At 48.7% G+C, this 20,529-nt stretch overlaps 1 protein-coding gene across 3 annotated transcripts; it reads right to left on the bottom strand.

Annotated features, from left to right (window-relative positions):
• Window positions 1-2,704: 2,704 nt before the first annotated feature.
• Window positions 2,705-20,450, bottom strand: ADAMTS13 (ADAM metallopeptidase with thrombospondin type 1 motif 13). 3 transcript variants are annotated; one of them, XM_033077676.2, is made up of 29 exons: window positions 20,111-20,450; window positions 19,741-19,807; window positions 18,667-18,950; window positions 18,373-18,514; window positions 17,907-18,046; window positions 17,185-17,268; window positions 16,979-17,103; window positions 16,586-16,732; window positions 16,113-16,247; window positions 15,445-15,595; window positions 14,721-14,825; window positions 14,148-14,299; window positions 13,989-14,052; window positions 13,350-13,476; window positions 12,883-13,031; window positions 11,434-11,554; window positions 10,737-10,817; window positions 10,297-10,478; window positions 9,781-9,916; window positions 8,082-8,211; window positions 7,605-7,794; window positions 7,252-7,369; window positions 6,818-6,947; window positions 5,776-5,980; window positions 5,012-5,309; window positions 4,420-4,566; window positions 3,815-3,991; window positions 3,314-3,498; window positions 2,705-3,048 (listed from the first exon to the last, which is right to left on the bottom strand). In XM_033077676.2, the coding sequence occupies exons 1-29, from the start codon at window positions 20,174-20,176 to the stop codon at window positions 2,890-2,892; spliced, it is 4,197 nt and encodes a 1,398-aa protein (XP_032933567.1). In that variant the 5' UTR covers window positions 20,177-20,450; the 3' UTR covers window positions 2,705-2,889. The 3 variants fall into 3 exon arrangements, with proteins under 3 accessions (XP_032933567.1, XP_032933568.1, XP_032933569.1); XM_033077677.2 differs by having other exon boundaries at window positions 17,907-18,043; XM_033077678.2 differs by lacking the exon at window positions 3,314-3,498 and having other exon boundaries at window positions 2,851-3,048.
• Between the last annotated feature and the right edge of the window lie 79 nt (window positions 20,451-20,529).

Here is a 20,529-nt window from a genome sequence, read left to right as displayed (position 1 = left end):
GGGAAACAGCAATCCTCACGCTGACGGGAATTGAGCGCTGCTGCAAAATTCTGCTCTCCAGATAAAGAGGGTTTGCACTCCCCTTATCTGGCTGGAATCAGGTTTTCTCCCTAGAAATGGCATTTTGGAAGTTGATGCCCCAGCTGGCAACCTGGTGGTGTCCCAATGGGACAGGGGAACAGCCTGAACTCTCCTGAATGATGAAGGCAGCAGCTGCATTTTGTGCAGATGAACGTGGAACACAACCAGAGCCCAGCTCTGCACAGCCGATCTGGAACAATAAATAGCAGTGAGACTTGGGATCCAGAGCAGAGCGGGAAGACAGAGCCCATCTGCTAAAAGGTTACAAAAAAGGGATTAAGGAAAGGATGTCTTTTCATTACCATCTCCTGTCAGACAGGAAATGAAGGCCCAGGGCCTGCATCACCCACGCACTGCAGAGGGATAGCTGATGTATCCAGCTCCTCGAGGATCTCACTTCAGGAATCTATTTTTCTGGCTCTTCCAGGAATGGGACGTAAATCTGGAGGCTGGCAAGCAAAAAACTCCAGGTTTAACCAGCAAAAAAACAGCTATTAATTAAGAAGAGTATTTGTGGTTGTAGAAGGATGTCAGAGAATCCAACTGAGAGAAAGCAGGAGCAGGGTTAAAACTGCCCAGGCAGAATCATTTATTGCATCCAGCGTGAAGAGCAAGTGCAGATGTGTCCAGCCAGGCTCCAGGTGCAGAGAAGACCCTTTAAGCAGTGTATTGTGATTTTGAGAAGGATGACAGATTTGGACCAAAGCACAGCCCAATGTTCAACATTAAAAAAAAAAAAAAAAGAAATAACCTGAAAAATACATTTAAATGAAACTTGTATGAATATTTGCCACTGCTCTAAAATCCCTCTTCCTGCCATGACTTATCCATGCAGCCTCCACCACAGTTCTTATCAAATGAAGATACAGATTGATAGCACAGTGACTGTTATCTGAGTAAGTCAGACCTGGCATCCAACCTGGCATTAAGAGACAGAATTCTTTTATTTTCTCACAGAAATAACACTGTCAGATATCCAACAGTAGAAGCACAGAAAGGGTTGCTGGGGAGGCACCTCAGGATGTCATTTAGTCCTCCCACATAAAGCCAGCTGTCACCAGGGCTTGTCCAGTGCCTCAGTTCTGCCAGTTTCTGAAAACATCTAAGCTTTTTGTGACCTATCCTCGGGTGGCACTGCCCACCCCACCCATCTCCTGGCAGTTTATCCTCATCTTTGCCTTCTTTATTCCATGCCAGAACTTCACTGTGCCTCAGTTTTGAGCGGCATTTACACTGCAAGAGAGTGAATTGAATGGCTAGAACATTACTTGTGGTGTACAGAGGTTTCAACTGGAACACCAAGAAATCAAATTACTCTCCCAAAGGGTGCCACCACATTGCAGAGGCAGGACCCTGGCACTCCAGTGCCCAAGTCACCCCCTGCAGACATGTACACTGCACTAATGCCAACCAAATCAGACAGAAAATCCATTTCAGGAAGATTTGCTAAATATTTGGGGGTTACAGTAATTTCACGATTATAAGTGCACTGAGTATAAGCTCTGAGTTAAAACAGCATCACTTAAAAAAAAGAAATCACTGAAACCCCCAGGCTGCCTGGCAATCCATTGCCCCAGGAGCCTTGATGGGCTGCTGTGATAACCATGGAAATACCTTGTGTCATCTCATTTTGTCACAGAAGGGAATAAATTCCTGAGCTCCACCCCAGCCTGCAGGGATGGTGGGGGGGAATCCCACTTTTCCATCTCCCTCTCCAGCAGGGCAGGGTGGAGATGTGACTCGACACCACACTGTGCACCCCTGGGAGCATCCTGGGAGTGGGGTCAGGGACCACAGAGCCCCTGCTCAACTCTTCTTCCCAGGGGATGAACCTGAGGCAAAACAGGTGCTTGACCCACAGCAACATCAGGGCGACAAAGCTTGCTCTGCTATTTCCCAGTGTATTGTTTTTGGGTTTTTAACACCCCTTTGAAAGCAGTGCAGCCAGCTCAGCTCTACCCCTTGGATGCTGCCAGGCTCTAATTAAGCCTGCTGTTATGTCTAATGCTGGTGTTTCAGGGCACCAGCACAAAGGCTGTGGGAGTGGGAGCAGGAGATGAGGTGGCTGCAGAGCTGTGTGGTGACTTGGATGTTCTGGCTAACACACCAAAGCGTGTTGATTTTATCCTCCTCACTGGTCATATCAGCTGAGCACAGATCCAGCCAGGCTGTATAAAAACTCCTTTTCCTGCAGGGAAGAGGACAGCTGAGAGCAGAGGGCATTGGTTTGAAACCCCACTCCTCACTTTGTGGCACAAAAGTGCTGCCAGAGAGCTCTGAAATTCCTTGGTACCCAGGTGAGTGCCCACAGCCCAGAGCCAGATCTGCAGGCTCACACTGCACTCACCCACAGCCTGTGCCAGGGGCAGCCTGCACCTGGGAATGGGCCTGAGCTGGGCTCCAGCCAGGGGACAGGAGCAGGGACTGAGGAGGGGACAGCTCCAGCACCTCTCCCTGTGCTCAGCTCACACTGCAGGTGATGTTTCTCAGTCTCCACAGGGAGGAGATGTGTGTGAAGCAAAAGGGTAAGAGGAGTTAATTACAATAATTTGGAGGGAGGGGGTTTACATTCTCCATTTCAAAGAGAAGTTCCTGCCTTTCTCAGCAGACACCTGTGCTCCAAACTAAAACAGCAACTTTTCCTTCTTTGTCCATATATCAGCCACACCTGATTATAAGGTGAGATCAAGACTGAGATCCCAAAGGAGTCAGCAGGCATTGTTCTTACTGAACAGATGAGCAAGAAGATTAAACGTGTGCTGTGAGCAGGCAGCAGTGACTAACTGGGCTTTTCTCAGGGCAGTGCTTTTATTTGGGCTCAATAGCATGATATTCAGCCCAGAAATGGGTTCTGTGATCCTTAACATTTTCATGGAATTCAATTTCAGCTTGGCTTCCTGTGGACTGCCAGAGGAATTGCTGCTTCCCGTGGAACACCACTGTCTTCATGGTGCTGACATCTCGGACCTGCAGGAAGAAAAACCAAACCATTTTATCTCAGCACATGAAATGAGTACCTAAAAAACACTGGGGACTTGCAGATTGGTCACTCAGGGAAAAGCTGTGCTACAAAGGTTAGAAAAATACAGTAGATATCAGAAATTCTCATTTCCATTTACATTTACACAACAGAGATCAGAGTCTCTGATTTGTGACTGAGCTGTGCAGCTGGGTGGAAATTCCTAACGGAGATGGGATCCAAATCATGGCAGTGGGGTTCCTGCCTCCTCACCAGGATGTAGTTGAAGTGTGTGTGGTTGCCCTCAGGGCCCAGGTGGGTGTTGAGGGCACGGATGGAGATGCGCTGCCGCGGAGCCACCGTGATGAAAGTCCTGCACACAACCTCCTGCCTCTCCCCAGGCAGCTGCACAGGATTCACTATTTCACCCTGGGGGCCAAACAGCTGCTGGTCACAGTCTGACAGGGCAAAGGGAGAAGAGAAAATGGCTTAGGGAAGCATCCAGCACCTCCAAAAAAGAAATTTAAATTAAACACAACAGTTTCTTCAGGGATTTTCATCTGGGAACCTTCAAGCATCTGCAAACTTGTGGGGGGGTTGCTTTAAAAAAAAAGGGGGAGTCCACAATTAATATTGACTCCAACACTCCTCAAGAAGGGGATTGTTAGTTGCTAAAAATGAAGCAAAGTTTCCACAGACTTGCACAGGCAAGCACCATTCATGGAACTCTGTGGGCCTTAACCTAAAGCAAGAGCAAAGCTTTCAGTACAGTACCTTGGTAATATTTTTTGGCTGCAGTTCTGCTGTTGTACTGCAGAATGACCCCGTTTCCTGGCAGCACAACACGCTGTTTCACAATCAGTGTGTTGGTTCTGGAATTTATCAGTGACAGAGGGAGTTTCCTGCAGCCCGTCCTCCACATCATTCGCCCAGAAAACAGCAGGAGCTCACCTGGAACGGATGAGCACAGGGCCTAGAAACACTTTTCTTTTAAGTAAAAGCCACAGTCTCTCTTACACAGGTCTGGAATCAAGTAATTTCTGCAGCTTGTTTCTATCTTATCAAGATCTGTCATGAGAACAGGCCAGTTAACTATAACTAATCTAACTGCTGATTCCAGCTAGAGGGTACATTAGTTTTTTATCAGGACAAACAAGCAGCTTCTTTAACCCCATTTACTCCTTTCACCTTACATCTACCAACAAAACAGGTAAGAAACCACTGTGTGAGGGGAGGACAAGCAGCATCTTCACTTTGTTCCATCTGGCAACAACTTGCTGGAACAGAAAAACTTGATAAAATAATTTCAGAGATTATTACAGAGCTTTTCAAGGCAGCAGAAAAGGTGCCAGGCTGGATCCCAGAGCTCCAGGCAGTACCTGCACTGCAGTTGAGGGAGCTCTCCAGGATGGTGACTGAGATCTCCTCCCTCAGGGGACGCCCAATGGCCACTGTGCAGTCCCTGCTCTCCACGCCTGTCATGTTGATGATGCCAGAGGCACTGAGGAAGAGGTTTCCACACACACCTGGACAGCAGAGACAGGTGAGAAACACACCCAGAAGGAAGTACAGGAAAACAATTCCCTTTGTGGCACAATGAACAGGTGAGGTCACACATTCTGGGTAAAGCTCAGGAAGAGTCATGGAATCCCAGAACCACAGAACATCCTGAGCTGGAAGGAACCCACAAGGGTCATGGAGCCCAGCTCCTGGCCCTGCACAGGACCACCCCAGCAATCACACCTTGTGCCTGAGAGTGTTGTCTAAACACTCCCTGAAGTCTTGAGCTGCTGTCCCAAGTCAGAAGAGTTTTGGGAAGTGAGTCATTGTTCCTAGCTCAGGTACCATGGAACAGCAGGCTTTCCCTCCCAGCCAGATGGATTCCCTCCCATTCTCCTGTCCCTGTCTGGCAGCAGGATCACCTCAGCCCAGCTGCACACAGGAAGCTCCTTTTGGCCGTGTCCTCCTCACCTCCACCAGGCTTTGTCTGCTCTGGGGGCCCAGCAGACTGAGAGACATCCAGCTCCTTGTATCTGTGCTCTGTGGCAGCTGCAGCTGCTGTCAGGTGTGTGGCTGCTGTCACTGGCTGCAGCTGTGCCCCAGGGGACAGGGTCCCCTCCTGCTCAGGACAGGGCCCTGCAGAGCAGCCACGCACCACGACGGCCTTGGGGAAGCGCCGGCAGAAAAGGGGGTTCACGGGCTTGTGGGTCAGAGAGCTGAGGCAGAAATCCTGCCTGGTCTGAATGCCATTCCCACAGGATGTTGAACACTGCAGAAGAAGAAACCCACAGGCTTTTATCCCTGCATTCCAGCTGGTACTGTGAAATAAATGCATTGATAAGCTCATGCATGATCTGGGGGGTTCACTGATGCTCTTCTACCACTTGCCCTGTCAGTGCTCTTGTTCCATCAGCCCCACCTTCCAGGGGACCTTCCAAACTATATATTTAAATTGCAGAACCACTTCCTAAAAAAATCCTAAAATATCTGCATTCCAGGAGAAAACATGCCAAAACCATTTCTAAAGCTGCAGCCAAAACTTTAGCTGAGGAAGGTGGGAAGCAAACCTACGGCTGCTAAAGACAGGGCAGTGGAAGGGATGGAAAACATCCCTGGAAACAGTTCAGCATTTCTGTGGGAAGCCAACAGACAAGGCAGAAGTTGTTATTTCTCCCCTGCAGCCTCCAAGGAAGGGAAGAGCTGGCAAACTGCTGCAGCTGGAGGGGAGCAGGTACCTGGGACCACTCGCTGAAGCTCCACTCGTAAGAGCACGCTCGGATGACACAGGGGACACTGGTGAGGGGCTTCTCTGCCACAGGGCACAAATGTTCCTCCTGCAAGACCTCCTGGCCATGGAGGGTCTGCACACAGGTGACCAGCTGCACTGCTAAGCCCAGCCCACAGCTGGAGGAGCAGGGCCCAGCTGGGGTTACCTTCCACCTGGCAGGGCAGGGAGGACAAAAAGTGAGTTATGATGAATCCCCAGCCCGTGTCTCACTGCAGCAAAGGCACTGCAGCTCCCTCACCCTTCCTCCTTCTTCATCCTCTGCCTCACATGGTCTATGGTACTTGGAATGCAGCCTGGAGCAGGTTTGGAGTTGGTTGGATACAGGGGGCATTCCCATTTTGCCAGGAGCCCACAGATTTCAAACCCACACTGAATCTCTGTGTTCATCACCACCCTCCCCAGGGTGACACATGCAGCCTTAACTGCAGAAACAATCTTATCTCCCTCCAGAACACAAACACCACTGAGCTCTCAGATCAGGATCAGACCCAGAGGCCCTGGGAGTGGCATCCTGTAAGAAAAGTTCCAGTAGATTTCCAGTCCCACAGCAAATAGGGCAGGGCGAGCTCACCACAAATCCTAAGGAAAGTGCAATGCACTTCCTTCTGTTTTCAGAGCAGCTGTTCCAGATTCTGAGAGTATTTAATTCTTGCTACTTTCCTTGATGCTCTGTGGAAACTGTACAGCTGGCAAATGTGTCACCACCTTTTGCAGCTATGGATTTATTCCTGCTTCCCCAGAGTAATAAAGGATCGAGAGGTTTTCAGTTTTTCTCTGGATTCAGGCTCTGAGGACTACACTTATTTCTGTCTGAGAGGTACCAGCCCAGGAAAGACTCTGAGTTTGCTGGGTGTGGAGCAGTGCTGCAGTTTTTGCAGCTGGTTATGCTTCCAAAGAAGGGGAGAGCAGCCTGACCCTTCTTTTACCACATCCCTGCAGACAGAGAGAGAAAGGAAAGACCCCTCACTGTCTCCTGGTAACTGCTTTACCTTGGTGGGCAGGGGTTGAGATCACAAATTTCCACCCTGCTCTCTGGCTTTGGCACTGGCTGACAGTTTTCCTCCTGGGTTTCTTCTTTGGTGTCAAAAGCCACACAAACATAGTGCAGCTGAGTGTGACCTAGGAAGGGAAGCAATCACATGGTTTGAATGCAAGGGTTGAAAATAGGTCAGAGGTGTGTACAAAACAAGCAAACTCTGCCCAAGCCATGGCACTCTTACTGCACTCATCCCCCCAGCTCTGGAGCACAGCAGCAGCCAGACCACCCTCTAAATTATTGTCTGAGCCTGTTTCAAAAAAATTGTGATCACAGCTACCCTTAGAACTGTGGAGAGGGAAAGAGCAGGTGGGCCCTGAGGTTCCCAGGTGCTGAACTCACACCTACAGCCAAGCAACACTTCCCTGCAGCACAGAAAGGCCTCACCTCTACCACAGGAGACAGAACACTCCCCAGCTACAGGGCTCCAGACATACACAGTCTGGTTTTCCTGCTGGACATGCCCAAGTGACTCCAGAGGCTGAAGTGAGCGTGCATCTTCCTCCTCAGAAGAGAGAAAAAACAGCTGCCCTAAAGAAACCACCACGATGAACTGAGGAATCCAGCAGCACAATTAAAGAGGGATGGAGCTGTCTAAAGCATCAGGATGAACTTTAACTGAGCAGAGCAGGGTGTAAACCACCCTCCAGGCTCCAGGAGTGAGCTGGTGGTTCCTCACTGGTGGGTAAAAGTGCAAAGCTCCCAGTGAGGTTCCTGAAAAGCCAAGCCAGCAAACTCACTTTGTCCCAGCCCAAAGGGCAGACATTGACCACACATGGCACAAGGGAGAGGGGTTTTTCTTCTGCTGGGCACAAGCTGTCATCCACCACAGTCTCCAGGCCTTCATGGAACTGCACACAGGTCAGGTTCTGCTGGGCAACTCCAGTCCCACAGACAGCAGAGCATTCATCTCTCTGAGACATCTTCCACCTGAGTGGGAGGCAATTGCATCACCTCATTTCCCATGGAGCAGGGAGGTTTAACTCAGGCCACTGGTAAAACACTGAAGGACTATTTCCCATTCCTTCAGCTGACATCTCAACTATTCACAGGACCAGGAAAGACAGAACATAGTTTGGGATCTGCTACTCCATTATAGTTAGGAGGAAACTACTTCACACTTCTCTCTTTTTTTGACCTTGCACAACACAAATACAGAGCCTGGGATAAGTGGCAGAGAAAAGCAGGAATTGAGCTGAACTCCCAGGAACACCCACCTGTAGAGGCAAGGCTCCATGGCACAGGGCTTGTGCTCTGGGAGGGGCTGTGGCAGCTCCAGACACCTCTGATCCTCTGTCACTTCATGCTTGCTCTGATCAAAGCACACGTGAGCCACTGGCTGCACCCCTGGGGCACAACAGGAAAAGGAACTGAAATTAGAACCAAAGTGAACAGCTCCTCTCTGTTATGGAAGGATGATGCAAGTGATTTTGCTTCACTCAATCACCAATTTTCTCACCAATTCTCAGGGAGAAAATGGGCTGTGTGGGAGTTCAGACTTCCTGCAAACACACAAACCCTTTCCTGGTGTCATAACCTCCCTCAAGAGTTTTAAATGATTTTCCAAGGTGAGCACCCCAGCAGAGGAGAAGTTTGATTGATAACCCACTGCCAAAATGGAAAGGTTGTTCTAAAGTGGCTGTTTGAAAGAACAAGGATATCAATCATAATTTGGAATAAATTACTTCTAATGAGCTGACTGATGAGGGACAGCAAATAAGCTCTAGGAGGGAGCTGGTTCTAAATGCCATCATGCAGAAGTGACCAGGTAATATCATCACACAGCCCTTGTGCTCAAACATCCCCACACTCCTCAAAGGCATCAACAGCCAAAACCAGAGGTACTGGGAGAGAAACTGGAGACTTCCAGTGCCTGCAACAGGCAAGGAATGAAATATTCATAAGCTACAGCTACAAAGAAGATTTTTAACAATAATGAACAAGCAAAGCAGATGAAAAGTCCAACTTCAAGAAATTACAAGCAAAGACAAAAGGAGTCTCCTTTCAGAGAATGGGCTACAGGGAGAGCCAGGCATTCCTGAATCTCAAGCAGCATGACCCTGAGCACCAAATGTCCAGAATCCATCAGCAGCCTTATCTTTGCTCTACTCTCCTTGTTTTCAAATAATGACTATTGCTAAGGAGGGCCTGTGCACCACCTTCAGCCCAGATTCCCAACTTTCTGTTATTTTAAGTCCAGAGTTTCTCATTCTTTTCTGTTTGTGGCTGCATTAGCTGGAGGCTCTGAAGCATTTTGAGCTCTTCAGGGTTTCAGCAATCAGTTCACTTGAGGGATTTGCTGGAGAAAAGCTCTCCAGGCATAACTAGTTGTGTAGATTGACTTCCATAAATATTCATTAATGCATTTTCTAAATCCTTGTCACAGAAGTCTTGAGAGGCCTGACAGTGTCATCTGAATTATCTGGTAAACAAGATGTCAGGCCATCTATCAGAGTGAACTGTTACAATCTGCATTATGATTCCTTTAGGGAGACAGAAAGGATTAGCCATGGCACAGGAATAGAATTCTAAGAAGGAAGTTTCATAATTAGCTCTGAGGCTTTAGTCAGACACCAGATACCCCTTTGGTCTCAGACTTCTGATGTTTAGCCAACTTCAAATTACAGTCTTCAGTAACTTTGAAAAATCTGAGAAAATTATTTAGTCTTAAAACCAAGAGTTCAGTTAAAACCTATTTAAAAATTCTCTCCATGATCAAACATTTCCAGTATCATTTTGATGATTCAGCTCATTTGCTGATTTGTTAATTTAATTCAAAAGCTCCACCACTTCTTCCTTTGGTTCAGTTGAACACTAGCAACTGCAGCAATCATTTCCAGCAATCTGCTTTAAAATTCAGTTCTGACTGAAGCAGAAGTCTCCCTAAAAAGTAAAGACTGAGTCCTGCAGCCTCACCTTCCCCACAGGTCACTGAACACGGGCCCTGCTGAGGAATCCACACATAGGTCAGGTTCTCCCTGGGGACAAAGTAGCTGAAGGTGATGTCTGGGTTGGTGACATTGCCATATTCTTTTGTGTACCTCCTGTAGACCTGGGGAAGGAAAAACTGTGGTCAATGCACAGCAAAACTTGGATTTATTTCTTAGGATGGCTGAAGGAGAAGCCAGTCTCCCTTCTTTCCATCCAATCCTGAGCCTCACTGCAATGCCTCAGCCCCAGGCAGATGCAGTCAGAGCACCCACCCTGTGAATTCTGGGCACTGAAAGGTTTAACTCAGTGTGGTTTTCCCCACACAGTCACCCCCAGACCTGCATGAAGCCTGTGAGCAGCCAGCCCCAGCCATTCCCAAGAAAAGCAACACAACCACTCTTGAGTGAACACCATCTCCCCCAGCCCTGGACACAAAGTCACCTGAGCCCCCCACACAGCAAAGCCACCCAAACCAGGCCACCTCTGACTGCTTTAATTCACCTGGATTTCAATTTCTTCCTGTGTTGGCCCATCCACATGGATTTCCTCCAGGCTTGGCAGGTTGTCCTGGGTGAGGAACACTCGGTATTTGATCTGCTTGTCCTCCAGAACTGACGGGTAGGTGACATTCAGTGAGATTTTTCCTTTTCCAGCCACCACGTACTCTCCTTTAACCTTCACAGCTGGGGAAGGTGGAGGAGCAGGGAGGTTAAGAGACATGATGTGGTCACCAGGATCTCCTGGTGCTGGCAGCTGCTGGCTGCCCACTTGGTAGGAACCAGCTTGATCCAAGTTTGGGATCCCAGGGAGCGTGGCTCCTACAGCTCCCCACTGGAGAGAATCCCACAAGCAAAATGCAGCACCAAAAATCCCATTTCTTTGTTTGCACAGCTCCTTTCAGCCCTGCCTGTATCCCCTCCTCTCCTTTTCATTCCACTCACCCAGGTGTGTGAAGAGAGGACTCCTGTTGGTGACATGGACCGAGGTGGTGTTGTAGGGCAGGGACAGAAATGTCACATACTCTGGAAGGGTGGGAAGGAGAGAGATGTGGTCACCTGCCATCACTGAAACTCTGTGGGAAAGGGTGGGGATTGCAGCTCAGCTCCTAAATTCACCCTGACCCTGCTCCTGGCCTTGAACACAGTGATGGTGACACAGCAAACACAACTGAGCTGCATTCTATGTCCTGTTCTCACATTTCTTTGGTTTTTAGGTTCTCTGCTAACATCTCTACATGAGACTGCAAGAGCCAGAGCAGTTCCCAAATTGAGCATGTCAGGAAGCATGGACAACACTCTCAAGGACATGGTGGGATTGGTGGGCTGTCCTGCAGGGCCAGGAGTTGGACCCAATGATCCTTTTGGATCCCTTCCTATCTGTGATATTTATGATTTTATGATCTGCTATCACCCTCAGCTCCCAACAATTTACAGGAATTCCCAAACAGTCACATTTCTGATCCACATACAGAGAATTATGACAGAAAAAGGCATTCTGCCTACCTCCCTCATCACTGACCACCCAAAATCCATCTCAATACCCTCCATAAAATAAAGCCAAGCAGAAGGGAGAAGTCATATATAGATTTGGAACACAAACAGCACCACAATGCAGAGCCTGAAGGGGAGGATTACACACCTTGAGCTTTCCCTTCTGTGTAGGATCCACTCACTTTGGTGCAGGTGGAGTTGTCACCCCCACAGACCTTGCAGGGATCCATGGCCTTCCTGGAGCCCATGTGGCCGTCACACCCGAATGCCTGAGCAGAGGGGAGAGTCTGTCAGCCTGGCCTGCTCTGAGAAAACAAGCCAGCAAAAGCAACACTGCCTGAGTTCCTCAAACTGCCCTTTCCAGCTGGAATTTGGATTTAGGAAAACAACAAAGGAAAAGTGTTTGTACCTAGACCTGCCTCTGGACAGCAGTGTGCAAAGCCAAGGACTGGGAGGTCTTAGCTGAGAGCACAGCTCTCAGTAACTGGGACATTTTCTTTCCCATAAGAAGCAGCCCAAAAAATCTCTCCTGTGACCTAAGCCCAAAGCCCTGTGCTCTCTTCTACGAACTCTTTCTGGAGGGAGGGAGGAAGGGAGGAAAAAACAAAAGCCCAAGAGAACACTAAACATGAATGGCAGGTTCTAAAGGAATCTTTAGCTCCCCAGACTCCAAAGCCAAACCTAGCTCACATCACTGCAGTCCCATGGAACTCAGAGGAGAGATTCTATCCCCATTCCCACGAACAAAACTAATTTACACAAAGCTACAGGAGGATCTCAGCAGGCTTAACAGCAAAACATGTGCAACTGCTGAATTTATGCTGGAGCCACTGATCCCAGGCTTTGGAAGCTGCCATAACATGCACATTTATCACTGCTGCCAACGAAACAGCCAAAATCAGAACAGGTTGTGCCTACACCCTCTGCTGTTCACGGGGGGAAACACTTCACAAAACATGGTGAGCACGAGGATAATGAGAAAAACATAAAATTGACAAAGAGTATTCTGGGAATGTAAAGAAACAACAGAAAACATCCACCCGGGTCAGCAGTGAGCAGTTCCTAAAATGCAGACAGCGCGGGGGAGTTGTATCCAAGGTCATCAGGAAAGAATGCCTTCCTCAGGTCCAGCCCAGAACAAAACTCCAAAAGTTACACTTCAGTTTTGATCAACAGTACTCCAAAAATCAATTTGTCAACTTGTGATCCCCAGGTTTTGCTCCTTATCTTGCCACTGACTCAGAGATTCAAGCCATGGAACTTCAGTCAGCATTTTATGGGGCTAATTACAGCAGGCAAGATGAGCTGCTAATGATGTCTCCTCCACCAACACATAAACCAATTGCTTCTTGGATTAGGGATGAATAGCCCTGTGTGTTTACTGCATAATTAGCAGAATGTCTTATCTAGAGGGCATTGGATGCACAGACAGGACAGTAGAATTTTGGACTCCATCCAACATACCAAGAACAAAACTCTCTTCTGAGAAGAGCTTGCTCTGTTGTTTGGGACTGTGGTTTTTTTGCTACCATGATTTCCCCTGACTCCTTTGGTGTAACCACCTGCCAGGGCTCACCTGGACTCCCCAGCCACTTACTCTGCATCTCCCCATCACACAGAGGTGGAGATCCCCGTGGTGCTCTGTGTCATCCTGCTCACACCTGGTTCCATCCAGGAAATTGTCCCCACGGCTCACCATGAACTCCTTGCCCACAGCCCTGCACATGTGCTTGCAGAGCAGGTCCCCTGGAGCAGGCAGGCACAAGGAAGGAGTTACTCTTGCAGGAAAGCACATGGCTGCTCATGAAACAATGGGGAAAACCCAGAGAGGTGGTGGACTCCCATCCCTGTAAGTGTCCAAGGTCAGGCTGGAGCACCCTGCCATGGTGGGATGAGTTTTAAGCTCCATTCCAACCCATACCATTCTGGAATTCTGTGAACTCTCAGAAAGCACCCAGGTTTCATGTGGACATTGAACACTCAGTGAAATATCCTTTTCATTCCACAGTACAGACAGCTCCACAAGCAGCCCCTGCACAAACTGAGGTTTCAGACATTCCTCACCTTTGGCAAAGCCAACAGCAGAGGTCCAGGTATAAAAGGATGGTGTTTCTACATCAAGGTACAGTGGCTTTAAATTTGTTGCTGCACATTGTTCAGCCATGAAATCCTGCTGGCTCCTCAGACAGGCCTGGATCCCAGAGAGATAATTGTGTAAGGAAAGGAAGTGACTGAGCACTGACATTTAACCCTCCAGCTAAAGGCAAAACGCAGTGGCTGGTGAGTAAAACACCCAAATAACTGCAAAGAAAGAAAACCACTTTATAGGGAGGCTGCAGAATACACAGAGAATTGTGCTTGGAAGCTGATATCTTTGCAATTTATACAAAATTAATAGATAAGAAAATAGGAATGATACAAGAAAGTCCCTCTGAAGAAAACCCTCATTGTGAGTCACTATTTTCTCAGTATCTGTCCTGCTATGGGGGCATAGAGAAAATGCTTCATTACATGTGAACAATGCTATTAAATAATCCTGCTGCCTTCTGTGGCACAAATACCTCTCCTGCTGTCAGAAAGATGGAGGCTGTACACCAGATCTGTACCAGAGCAGTCAGCTGTGGGAAGGACAGTCCAAAAACACCCAGCCCTCAGAGGGTTCAACAGTGAGACAGAAGTTCTGATGATGCTGAGCTGCATTACCTGGGTATTGCACATCTCTGCTTGCATGCTGGCACCGTGGCAATCCTGCCCTCCAAAAGCAGGCCTGGAAATGACAGAATTCCTCAGCAGAGGTTTGTCCCAGGCAAAGAGAAAGACTCATCCCCAAAGCCTGAGCACAGCCAGGTGCCCACATCTCACCTGGGGTTGTTACAGAAGCGCTGCCTCAGCACCACCCCCCCACCACAGCTGCGGGAGCAGGGGGAGAGGGGGCTCCAGGCTGACCAGTGCCCATGGACCACAGCCATGGCGTTCAGTTCCTCCAGAGAGCTGCACTGACCCTTGGAGCACCACTAGGACCAAGAACACACAGAACTGGCAGCAGTGAACACAGCAGGCACACGATCTAAAACGTTGGCACAAGGCCCCATCATTGGCTGGCCAGTAACAGAGAATCCCAAGGTGAATGAGGCTGAAGAGTTCCCTTCCAAATTAGGGTCTAACGTGAGGCTGGGGTCAAAGCAAAGAGCAGGTAGGTCATTTCAAGCAGAAGGAGAGCTCAGATACCAGGCTACAGAACTGCAAAGCAATTTCAGAGATAAAGACAAGGTGGAAAGACCAAGACCAGGACATAACTAGCAGTTTAGGACATAACAGTACCAGTTTAGGACTGGTTTTAGCTCCCTGGCCAAGGGGCAGTGAGTACCAGGTACCTTCCAGACACTGACAAAGCTTTGCTGTCTCCACACCCACTCCTGGTGGGAGCCTCCTTACCTTGTTGATCCCACACTCAGTTCCATCCAGGAGGGGAACCAGAAGCCGAGTACAGCTGGATTTGTCTGCTGGTTGTACATGGCATGAGAGAACTTTACAGATGTCCTGGTGTGACAAGAAAATCAGGGAGCTCAGGGAGTCAGGCTCAACAACACAGCAGTCCCAAAAGTCTGACCAGTGAATGTCCCAAATTTTCTCAGACACCAAACAATGCAAGTTCCTTCCTTTTTCCTGCTATTGGGCAAAAACTGTGGGCAAGTCAGAAGATCATCACTGTAGTGATCACCAGCTGTAATGCTGGAAGATGATCAGCTGAAGCAATTAAAGTTTCACCCACCTCAGTGTTTCCTCATTAACAAAACATGTCCAGATGGCAGCTATTAAACACGCTGTGTTTCCCAGACAAAGGGATTTGAGCCGTGGCAGGGAAGCTGGAGGAATCCAGTGAACAAGAATTCCCCAAGGCAGGACCCTGAGTGAGTGCACCCAGCACTGCCAGCTGTGCACAACAGCATCCAACTGTGCAACCTTACAGGAGATTTATGTGGAGGAAGGAGGTGATGGAGAGAAGGGAAACATTTTTGAAAGCTTTGCCAAGAAATCCGTGGCAGAAAAGCACCTTCGATCCCTTCAGAATAAAAACACCGCCAGCTCCTTCTCCTGAATTTTGGCTCCTGAACATTTCCCTGCTGCCCTTAGCAAGACAGACAAACTTTCTACCTACAACATTGCTGTCAGCGAAGGTGCAAGCTGTGGCCACGCTGCCAAAGGCAATTTTACACTGCTCATCTGCTCCGTAGTACAAGCCAGGCTTCCACCCCGGGATGCTGCCGTCCATGTCCGGCAGGTCATTCAAGCAGCTTGTTTGGCCTGTACTGATAAAAACATGAGGAATAACACTTTCCCAGCTGTGGGTAGTGAGGACAAGGACATGTTTGCAAACTTGTGCTGAGTTTCACTCTGGGAGTTGGCTGCTGCTTTCCCAGACAACACATGCTCGCTGTGGGCTGGGATGGATTTGGTTGCAGCAGCTGCCTGGAGTTGCTCGCAGTTCCCTGCTGCTGGAGCTCTATCCCATTCCTGTTCTGCACCCAGCCAGCACAGCCTGCAGTGCCTGTCTGAGCCTGGATGCTCTGATGTTGTCAATAAAATGTGCAGGCTGAGACAGTGTCTGAGAAATCCAACCCAGCCCAGGCACATCAGGCACCAACCAAAGCCACTTCCAGCTACGTGAAGCAAGAACTGGGTTTAACCTCAGCAACAAGTGCTAAGAAAGAAACAAACCCCAATCTTTTCACCATTCCTCATTTTTCAATAAATTTTTTTATTCTTTGAATTTGTCTCTCCTAAGCTCCCAGCATAGGGAACTGAAGAACTCAACCATTCCCTTACCTGACAAGGGCCAGGAACTGCTCCCGACTGCACGGAGACCAGGTGAGGTCGATGCTGTTGTGGTTTCCTGCTGAGCCCATGATGTAACCACTGCTGCTGCACAGATTCCCCTCTCCATCGTGGGCAATGCCAAGGCTGCAACAGAAGCAGCACAGAGCCCTGAGAAGAAACCCAGAGGCTGGATTCCCTCAGAGCCTCCCTTCTCTAAGCAAGGACTGAGCTCCCTCTGCAGCCCTTCCTTCTACTGCTGTCACAAACAGCTTCTCTCCTCTTTGAAGCTTCTAATTGTGGCAGGAATGCAAGAAATGCAAGGAATTATTTCCAAAATAATCCATGATGATGATCAAAAGGTTTAGAATAATCCATGGGAAATTCCCTTTTATGTCAAGGGGTCGTTTTGCATCTTTCCTTAAACTGGAGGATGTTTTTACTGAATAAAACCTGCTGGGCTGCTCTGGCAGTTTCCTACTGACCTGTGCCCAATCTCATGGGCTATGGTGACTCCAAGGTCAAAGCCAGTGTCCTGGGTAATGACACAGCTCCAGAAGGAGGAGCAGACTCCCCCTAACTGAGTCACTCCACGAAGCTCCTTGTTCCCATCAGGCAACTCCAGGTCAAACCTAAAGTGAGACATAGAGAGAGGAAAGAACAAAGAAGCCCCACAGCTAAAAAAGTCAGGTCTAGACATTCAGCTGAATTTATCTGAGCTTTCCTTGTCTGGCTTTGCCTGCTGTCTAACATTTCTTTTGACATGAGTGCCCACTGCTCAAATTTTATGATGATTCCACATTAAAAAAAACTGACTAAACTGAATAAAACGACCTAATCCTATTTCCCAGTCCCTCCCAGGGCAGGGAGCTCAGCACCTGGTGATGTAGAGGACAATGTCAGCATGCTGGGGATCAGAGTCGTTCTGGGGGTTCACCTTCTTGCTCCACTCACAGACACTGATGAGGGAGGAGGTGATGTTGGTTGTGATGTTCAGCTCTGCCTGGAGGGAAGGCACATGTTGGTTGGCACATTCCAAACAGCTTTGAGCTGGGAAAACACTCAAACACAGCCCTCCCCTTACCTCTGGCTCTCTCAAAACCAGCATTTGCATGAGGTGAACTCTGAAATGAGCCCCCAGTGAGGCATCTCTGAGCAGCTCTGCTCCCTGAGAAGAGACAGAAAGGATTCAATAAAGAAGGGACTCCCAGTTCCTGTTCCCAAAAACTGGGCTGCACTCATCACAGAGGTAACTACAACACTAACATATGCACTACAAATGTGAATAAATCTGTCAAGAGATGAGAAGTGGTTGGATTTGTCAGATCCTCTGAAGCAGAGAGAAGAATCTGCATGAAAAGTTTCATAGGGTAGAGTGAGTACTAAGGACTTTTCTGCATTAGCATTAAGAGAAAGTTTCTTAAAAATCGCAAAAAGAGACAAGAAAATTCTGCAACAGAAATAAAACAGTGAAATGTAAAATACAAGATTAATTCAGTGGATTTAGCTCAATCCCACTGAAAGCAATAGGGTGAGAGAACCCTCTACCTGAGTTACATTAGTAATGAAATTAAGACCAACATTAGCAATGAAATTAAGAGCTACATTTTCCATGTGGGTTTTAAACCCTCTAAGATCTTCTTGCACCCATGCAGCTCCTCCTCCAAGGCAATTTGGGGAATTTCACGCCCAGGGAAGCACAGAGGGATGCCCATGAGCTCTGCACCAGGGACAGGTAACCCCAACCACCCCAAGGTCCTGCCTGGGACCAGTCTGGGCCAGGATCCCAAACTCAGAGGCACTCACAATGTTCAGGTTGGCCAGCACGTATCGTTCCGTGTCCTCTTTGTGGTACAAGTAAACATCTGGCCCTGCCACCACCATCAGCTCCAGATGTTTGACAGCTGCCTCAGCCCTCTTGTGCAGGCGAGGAGGAGCCCACCCTGCTGGACACCAGGAGGTTCAAATGCACCATAAAAGCTCCTACAGATCCACTCCCTCTCCCCAAAGGCTGCAATAACTGCAAGTCCATTTCTGCAGCTTGCTCAGCTTTCCCACTTCTGGTGGTGTCTTTTCAGCAGTTCTAGCAACACACCTACCAAAAACAACAGCTACCAAAACAACCCACATCAAACACACTGGTCACACCTCAGCGAGGTGAGAAATGTTTTCAAGTCTGTTCCTGTATTTGTACACAAATGTCTCCTCTGAGCTCATGAAAGCAATGCCCCAGGAGACAGCTTTCCCAGGGCTGCCTCCCCCTGGTTGTTACCTCTGGCTGGCTTTGCCTCTCTTGCAGCACTTTTGAAGAGGATGTGGGGGCTGGAGAAGCCAAGGTCCTTCAGCAGAGCCACATCTTTGCTCCTGACTGGCCTGATGTGAATTTTCTCCTCACCCACAGTGACGACTCCTTGCTGAAGCAGATAAAATTCCACCTCTGAGTTATTCCACAGATATTAGCTAGTTGCTATCCATGGAGATGGCAAAGATTCATTCAGTGGATGGTTCACACACGTTTGGTGCACAAAGTTGCCAACCCCCAAAGGCTCTTTCAGCTCATACTCACCAGCTGCCCTTCACAATAAGTGACTCTGCTCCTGGCCCCAGGAGGCTGCAGGGACTTTCCACCTGCAAAGCAGTTCCCTGGGAATCTCTTCAGTAAAATAAAGGAAGAGTTCACCACCTGGCTGCTCACAAAGGAGGAGGAAAGGAGGGCGTGGTCCTCTTGGAATTCAAAGGCATAGAGCTGGCCCCAGGCCTGGATGGAGCAGTGCTGGACCCGACACGACCTCAGCCCAAAATGTTCTTCTTTACAAGGGCAAGTTGGCTCAGCCACAACAAACTCGGGTACTGAAAGGAATGAAACAAGACCAGAACAAGGGGAGCAGTTATGAGAAATGATGATACACAAAAACCCAATGTAAGCTCAATTTCCCCAGAAAAAATACCCTACAAATGACAGCTGTGGCTTCTTGGGATCATGGTACCAACAGCCAGAGAATTTCTGTGCTTTTGTGTATTCCAAAATCAGGATAATCTGACTGGGAACACACAACAGAAACTGACACTGAATTTATTGGAGCTTTTGCTCTCTCAGTAAGGAGAACAGTTCATCTAAAAAGGCTGAGACAGTTTTGTTCCTGCAGATTTTAATAATTACTGAGTGGGAATTATCACAATGCAGACAAAGACACTGGGATGAACACTAGGTGAACTCACAAGAGACAACACCCTTCCTTTAGGGATTTGAGACTTCAAAACATATCTTTATTCTGAACTATCGTCAATCCAGACCCAGAATTCAAATCTCTTTGTGCATTTATTTAAAAAAAATAATAATTAGCAAGTATTTAAAATTACCCTTAGTCTAAAGCTTTTGTCAGAAGATGTGTTAATCTTGTAGAAATACAGAGAATGGGGATTTGCAGCAGAAATGTGCAAAGAGGTTGAACTCTGACACATCTCTTCATCCACTCTCCCACTGGAACCCAAACTGTCTGCCTTGCCCTGGGACTCAGAAACACCAAACGCTGGTCAGATCAGGGCTGTAAATCAGTGTTTTTAGCACTGTCAAGCACACAGGATGGGAAATGAGGCGACAGATGTGTTCTAACCCGGGGAAGGACTGAGCCCTGCATACCATCAGCCACTGAGCTGCTTCCAAAGTAAGACAAAACATCTTCCGCATCCAAAGCGCCCAGGAATTTCTGCAAGAAGAAGAAGAGCTTTGCATTTTTTTCACGAAAAACAAATGGACACGAGACTATCCCTTCCCTGGACCTAACGCCAGCAAACAGCTCAGCAAGTCCCAGCGCCAAGTGCTCGTGGTTTACTCCGCGCTAAGCACGGGCTGCGCAAGAGGAAACAGCTTTATCTTCGTGATTACGGACGGAGTTTGGCTTAGAACCGTGTCATCTCTTCTTGTTGTTCTTTTTTTTAATATATGTTTTCAGTTTTTCTGAGAAGCAGCGCAGCGTTCCGGGAAGGGCCGCCCTGGAGCTCGGACTCACCTCAGGGAGCCAGCACAGCCCCAGCGGGAGCACGGCGAGCGCCCGCAGCGCCAAGCTGACGGTCATGCCGGAGGAACCGCGCTCTCACAGCCCAGCACAGACTTTTCGGCCCCAGGCATCACGTGGAGCGGAAGGGAAGAGCAAAAAAAAAAAACAGATTTTGAGCAAACAGGCTTTGAGCAAACACGCTCGGAGCGGGGGCGCGGGGGGCCGCGGCAGCCCCGGCAGCTGGAGCGCGGCCGCCCTTGCGCAATGTCCGCGGCTTCTCCAGAGCGTGTGCCAGCCCCGGCGGGCCAAGGGGCGGCTCGGGGGCTGTGTGGCCTTGGGGACACACCCGTGTGTGTGGGGAATGTCACCCCGCGACCCCCGGAACCTTGGAACTGCCCCCCCACGCTGCCCGGAACCCAAGTGCGGGCCGG

This window comes from Catharus ustulatus, chromosome 21 (genome assembly GCF_009819885.2).
Source record: "Catharus ustulatus isolate bCatUst1 chromosome 21, bCatUst1.pri.v2, whole genome shotgun sequence".
Lineage (NCBI taxonomy): Eukaryota > Metazoa > Chordata > Aves > Passeriformes > Turdidae > Catharus > Catharus ustulatus.
The sequence above is the reverse complement of the archived record's forward strand: the minus strand, read 5'-3'. Positions and strand labels throughout refer to the sequence as shown.